The sequence below is a fragment of the Adiantum capillus-veneris genome, chromosome 20 (genome assembly GCF_014529385.1).
Source record: "Adiantum capillus-veneris isolate H3 chromosome 20, ASM1452938v2, whole genome shotgun sequence".
In the NCBI taxonomy this organism is placed as follows: Eukaryota; Viridiplantae; Streptophyta; class Polypodiopsida; order Polypodiales; family Pteridaceae; genus Adiantum; species Adiantum capillus-veneris.
The window spans coordinates 26,344,959-26,352,014 of NC_140950.1; the positions used below are offsets into that span (position 1 = coordinate 26,344,959).

Consider the following 7,056-nt stretch of genomic DNA (forward strand, 5'->3'; position numbering starts at 1 on the left):
ATAAAAGGGTTTTCTCAAAAGAAAGGTATTGACTTCAATGAAATATTTTCTCCTGTTGTAGAAATGAACTCAATTAGGCTTGTCTTAAGCCTTATGGCTGCTCATGATTTAAATCTTGAGCAAATGGATGTAAATACGGCATTCCCTCATGGTGACTTAGAGGAGGAAATTTACATGCTTCAACCAAAGGGGTATGAAGTAAAAGGTAAGGAGAAAATAATTGTAGATTAAAGAAGAGCTTGTATGGTTTAAAACAAGCATCAAGACAATGGTACTTGAAGTTCGATCGATGGATGTTGGATCATGGATTCACAGCAACTTAGATCACTGCGTCTACACATAGAATTTGGAATATGGGAAGTTCATCATCCTAATGTTTTATGTTGATGACATGTCGATTGAAAGTGCTAGTATGCAGGACATAAAAGACCTAAAAGAGGAGTTTTCTAAATCTTTTTCAATGAAAGATTTAGGTGCTGCAAAGAAGATACTTGGTATGAAGATATCAAGGGAGAGGATGAAGAACACATTAAAGCTATCTCATGATGACTACATCAAGAAGTAGTAGAAAGTTTTGCAATGCAAAATGAAAAAACAATTTCTACACCTATGGCTAGTCACTTTAAACTTACCAAGGATATGTGTCCAAAGACACAAGAGGAGATAGCCTATATGTCTAAAGTTTCATATGTTGCAGCGGTAGGTTCTCTTATGTATGCTATGGTCTGGACAAGGCCAGACATTCAACATGCAGTGGGAGTTGTAAGTAGGTTCATGGAAAACCCCGGTAAAGATCACTAGCAAGCTGTGAAGTGGATACTTAGGTATCTAAAAGGGACAACAACAAATGCTTTGTATTTTGGAGGAACTGATATTTTTCTGGAAGGGTATACTGATGCAGATATGGCAACTGACAAAGATACTCGAAGGAGAACTACTGGCTATGTCTTCATGGTTGGAGGCACAACAATAAGTTGGGCTTCAAAGCTGCAGAAAGTGGTCTCACTTTCTACCATGGAAGCAAAGTATGTAGCAATGACAGAGGCAAGCAAAGAAATTCTCTGGCTTCACAGATTCTTAGAAGAGTTAGGATTCAAACAAGACAATTGTGTCTTGTACAGTGATGGACAAAGCGCTATCCATCTTGCAAAGAACTCAGCCTTTCATTCAAGGACAAAGCACATTGAGGTGAGATATCACTTCATACGCACACTTTTGGAAGAGGGGCAACTAAAGCTAGAAAGGTGCATATAAGTGAAAATCCTGCAGACATGTTTACAAAGGTGGTCAGCAAGGACAAGTTGAGCTTCTGCTCATCTTCAATCGGAATTCAAGGATAAGAAGCCACGATGGAAAGCAGTCACACAGGTTTGGTGTGGAGATCAGTCTCCAAGTGGGAGATTGTTAAGTATGGAGCTTGATTTACCCCTTGTAATTTTTTTTGTATTAAAAACGCATATTTGTAAGCCCCCCCCGTTATGAGGAGAAGACATTGTGCATGACAAAAAATCACTCACCGAAAACCAAAATTTTCACAGCCAGTCTCGAGCTTTTCACCGAAATATTCCTTTTTGCTGGAATATTATGGCCGGACGGCAGCCGAAAAGTGGTCGAAAAGCAGCCGGTCCGTTGGCCGGTGGTCGGAAGTCAATGGCCGAAGGGCAGTGGCCAAATTCAATGGCCGGTGGCCAATTTCAAGATGGACTCGTATTCTCAAGGATGGCCACACATGGGCGCATTGGAGAGTCCAACTCGGACTTGTCAAAACAAGGGCGGCTACACACGGCTGCCTCTCATGAGAGAGGGCAACCCTTTTGGCCTATAAAAGGAGACCTCTTCTACACACAAAAATGGATTGTGAAGCATTGTGAAGTTGACGTGAGGTGGTGAGAGTGGAGCAAGGTGAGCTCCAAAAGGGTATAATCCCTTTCAGTGTAATCTACTTCTTGTTTTGAAGTACTAAAGCCATTGAGTGGATACTTTCCCGTGGACCCACGTATATTGTGTGCTCTCTCTCTCTCTCTCTCTCTCTCTCTCTCTCTCTCTCTCTCTCTCTCTTTCTCTCTCTACTCTATAATCTCTCATGTGTGAAAATTATCTCTCTCCATTAAGTAAACTACTCAATTATTTACTTAGCTACATCATATTTCTTAACACAAAGCCCCAAATTTTGATATACGACTAAATATTGGGGCTTGTAATAGGTTAAGGAGAGTCTAAAAGACTCGCAATTCATTTAAGTTTTAGCTTTTCTAAGCAAGTATGAGTTGGAACCACAAGGAACCTCGACCACAGAACTCTTAAGGTGTTTCTATACACCACCCATATATGAAAGATTTTATCATTGATTTGCATCAACCTCCTTACCATAGCATGAGCAAAAAACTTCCACATAGAGTATATGCAATGGTTTTAGACAGGCACGGAGAGCATGGTACAAGAAGATATATACTTATTTAATTGACCAAGGATTTCAAAGAATCCAAATTACTTTGTATATCAAAGAGCAAGATGGAGTTCTTATTTTGTTAACACTTTATGTGGTTGGTATTCTTACTAGAGGCAATGATGAGGATGAAATTGTAACATTAAAAGATTCTTTGAGAAAAACTTATGACATTAGAATGATTTGCTACATTATTATTTGGGTATCCAGTGTGTACAATATGAAGAAGGCATATACATGTTTGAGACAAAGTATCTGCGTAAAATTTTGGTATGCAAAGTTGTAAGCCAATCTCTACTCTAATAGAAACTGGATTTAAGTTAAGCATGCATGATGATGGAGAATCTTTTGATGTACATACTTATGTAGTAGCAGTGGGTTGCTTGATATAAAACTCGGCCAGAGAGTCTAGTTTGGGGTTTCACAAACCAATAGGTTTATGCACAAGTTTAGGTATACACCACCGGCAAGCTGTGAAGCACATACTTCATTACCTTTTAGGTATCCCTAATCTCACCATGTTCTTTCCAAGAGGGGATATGTATGTAAAGCACAATTCTATGCACCTTCTTGGTTACAATGATTGAGACTAAGTTGGTGATTTTGACACACATTAATCCACGAGTGGGAATTTTTTTCCTTGAGAAATGCATGTATATCTTGGTTGAGCAAGAAGCAACCCATAGTGGCTACATTGACCTATGAAGTTGAGTGCATGGCAACCTTCATAGAGACCATTGAGTGTGTATGGATACGTAGGGTAACTGGCAGATCTTTGTGAGTGTCAACAGACACCCACTACCATTTTCACTCACAGTTAGAGTGCTATAATAGCTGCAAGGAATCCAATATTTCATGCAAGAACCAAGCACATAGAGGTTCACTGCCACTATATACAAATATGACTTTAGCTTACTGTCCTACACATGATAATGTTGCAGATCTGTCTACAAGGGAGTATCACGAGAAAAAAATTATTTTTGAAAGTCTTTGGGTTTACTCCCTTACACATGATGATTTGGTACCTTGTGCAGATTTACATTACCACTACATGGGGGATTTGTAGACATGTAGCAGTGCTAGTGTGTATACGTGCTTCATCGGGGGGAATTTTCTCCCATTGGGTTTCTCCCCTAGACATCTAGCATGAAAGGACACCTTATCTCTTAGAGTTTATTATAAATTGGGCGCAAGTTGGGTAAGTGTCTTCTGCTTCTCCATCCTCTCCCTACTCTATCTTGTTGTTTTCTTCTGTTTCCTGTTTCATCAACTTCAAAAACCACCCCTCTCAAAAGGACTCATTCAATTACAACCTCTTACTCTACAAAAAGGTCCATGTTCAAATCAAGTGCTTGGGGTTTTTAATGGGGTGGCACATACCCAATTCCCTAGCAGTAGCTCTGATTCATATCACTTCACATGCTTCAAAGCATATACGCCAAGTCACTACACCTTCACACACACACACACACACACACACACACACACACACACACACACACACACACATATATATATATATATATATATATATATATATACATATAGAGAGAGAGAGAGAGAGAGAGAGAGAGAGAGAGAGGGCCACTAGGAAAAAGTGCTTGGCAACTTCAAAGCTATTTTAAGGCATTCAAGCAAGGCCTCTGTGTTGTTGATTACTTCAATAAGTGGTGTACACAATTATAAATAATAATAACAAGAGAAAAACTTATAGCAATGATCGGCCAAGTGTATGGTGGGCAAAAAAGTAGGGCCTTTGTGCATTCAAGCAAGGCCATTATGTTGTTCATCAGGCCAACCGTTGGCTTGCGAGACGTCAACCAATCATGAAGTGCATACAATAAATAACATGAGAAAGATCTATAGCACTGACCGTCCAAGTGTAGGGTGGACACAAATGGCTTTGGCGTGGTTTTATGAGGCTTTGCACCTGCCTTGGCTTTGGCGTGGTTTTATGAAGTGCAATGTTTATTAAGTAATAAGGATTTGCAAAGTTGCACCTGCCTCAAGATTTTAGTGGGTTTTAAGCCCAGCTCAATGAAGGGAATGCGGACGACGATTCAGGCGCAGAGCAGACAGAGTTGCGGCATGGGGAGCATTCGATGCAAAAAGAGAAGCAGCTGTAGGGGGACTTTCAAAGCTGCTCTGGCGCATTTGTGCGTACGCCCAACGCACACAGCCAAGGGTTAGTCCTTCTGATGCATGTGTAGTTTTGAGATACTATGTGGGCTTCTCGAGCTCTTCTTGTACGTGGCATATCTGTGTTTTCTTCTTCCTCAACATCTACGTCGTGGCACGCCATTGTGAAAGCACATTGCCTACTTCAACACCGATGTGTAGTATACAACAAAATTACCAAAAACAAGCTGCTCCTGAATAAAACGCGGGATTCTGCTTATGAGAACTTCATGGATGATGAGAAGAAGATGAATATCATGAAAAAGATCATCAAGCTGCTGTTGAAGCAGCCAAAGCAGAAAATGCTTTACCGATACATGCTGACGAGGGGAGGTTTTGTGGGTCTTGTGAAGCCTCAGAGGATGGGGGAAATTTTGGACAAGTACCCACGAATTGTGCGTGTGTACCGCAACCCAAATGAATTGGATGTGTGGGTGACTCTTGCAAGGCCAATTGTAGAGCTTTTGGAGGAAGAGAAGATGTTGAAGCAACAGAGAGCGCACATGGCAGCTGAGCGTCTCAGAAAAGTGTTGATGATGTCTGCAACAAGGAGGATTCGACTTGACAGGATCAATTATCTCAAGGAAGAACTCGGCTTGCCCGATAATTTTAAGAGAACCGTAGTCAAAGCAAACCCTCACCTTTTCAAGCTTGTGATTACTAGAGTAAATCTAGAGAAGGGCATGTCGCCGAGCGTGAAGCTTCTTGATTGGGATGAGAAACTGGCTATTCCTGCAATAGAAGCATACCGACAAGATCCTGCTAGTACAAGCGGTCTTGATGAGGAAGGGAAGAGGAGAAAGGCTTACTCTTTCCCCATCAATCTACCCCCTGGTTTCAAGATAAAGAAGGCTTTTCGGTACAAATTGAGGAGCTGGCAAGAGCTACCGTACCGGTCTCCGTATGCAGATACAAGTGATTTGGATCTTAAATCAGAAGAAGCTTTCAAGCGTGCTGTTGCGGTTGTACATGAGTTTTTGCACATCACAGTAGAGAAGAGAACAAGAGTTGATCATTTGGCACATCTACGCGAAGATTACAAGCTCCCTCAGAAGCTTGGGGCAACGGTGCTCCAGAACCCGGGGATTTTCTATATGTCTACAAAATCCAACAAACAGACTATCTTTTTGAGAGAAGGCTATAGAAAAGGTGAGCTCCTTGAGAAAGATCCTTTGTTTACTATAAAAGAGAAGTTTTTAGCTCTGATAAGATTGGGTAGGAGAAGCACCAAGAAGCTGAGGGAAGGGAAACGAGCAATAAGTGATAGTGATACCAGTGATGAGGAAGAGAAGGAAACTGCTGCAATGTCTGAGGAAATGGAAGTTGGAGGAGTGAAAAAGGTGGAAGGGTTGGAAGAGTGTGTTTCTTGTGAGGAGCGGGAAGAAGATTGCGAGGAAAGTGGTGAAGGCGGCCATACAGCATGTGATGATGCTGATGAAGAGATCAGACAGGAGAGCTGTTTTTCTGATAATAGTTGTTTTTCTGCTGATGATGACGATGATGATTGCTTAAGCGGGGTTGACAATGAGGAGGACGGTCCCGTTCCCATCGACGGTTTGGATGAGGATTGCTCAGATAAGGATGAAAATGAGGTAATTCTCAGTGGCAGTGGTGATGAGAATGAGAAGCAATTCAATGTGATCGAGAAGGGAAGTTCCGAAGATGCTTTTGAGACTGAGGATGAGAACTGCTCAGATAAGGATGAAATTGAGACTGCGATTCATGGCTCAGGTAGAGATGAGAACAAGAGGATATTCAATGAGATCGAGAAGGGAAGTCCCAAAGATGCTTTCGAGACGGAGGATGACGAGGAAGACTGTTCCTCACCAGTTAGAAGAGCTTATCATGATTCTTTTGTTGATATTAGCAAGGGACCCCATCATCGTCGCAAAGATCGTCGACGCAGATCGAGGCGGTAAATTTTCAGTCATGATCATCACCCTCATGGGCATCATAATGTAAGCTACAAAAAACCAGAGTCTGATTGCTCAAAATTAATGCCACAGAGAGCACATTTACACTTGTCATGTTTTTGTACTTTATACACTGCCAGAAAAGAATGTCTGGCCAAAAGAGTAACAATTTATGGGTCCTTCTTTCCTTTATTGGTGTGGACATAGAATTGATGTCTGTTTTTTTTGTCGTTTGGACATTGGTTCTGGTTAAACCCTATTCCACTCATAATAAAAGTATTTACTGGTTATTTCTTGCTTGACATGTTGTATTGCTTCTTCGAATGAGTAAAAAATGATGGAAGTTGTGATCGTATTGTCCATCCTGGATTTGTAGAGTACGTATTGTTCACCTTTGGGAAAGGGCACGAGTGTCTGCCGGGCGTGCGCACACTTCTTGTGAATGCATCACTCAACAAGTCTGAAAGCATGAGGATTGTGTTTTGTGTGATATTGAAGTGGAAAGAGTACTGTAGGTTC

At 41.3% G+C, this 7,056-nt stretch overlaps 1 protein-coding gene across 1 annotated transcript; it reads left to right on the forward strand.

The window, feature by feature from the left end:
- The first annotated feature begins 4,434 nt into the window (after window positions 1–4,434).
- On the forward strand, window positions 4,435–6,836 carry LOC147432263 (protein ROOT PRIMORDIUM DEFECTIVE 1-like). The gene has a single exon (XM_086492218.1). The coding sequence runs from the start codon at window positions 4,669–4,671 to the stop codon at window positions 6,541–6,543; it is 1,875 nt and encodes a 624-aa protein (XP_086348344.1). The 5' UTR covers window positions 4,435–4,668; the 3' UTR covers window positions 6,544–6,836.
- The last annotated feature ends 220 nt before the right edge of the window (window positions 6,837–7,056 follow it).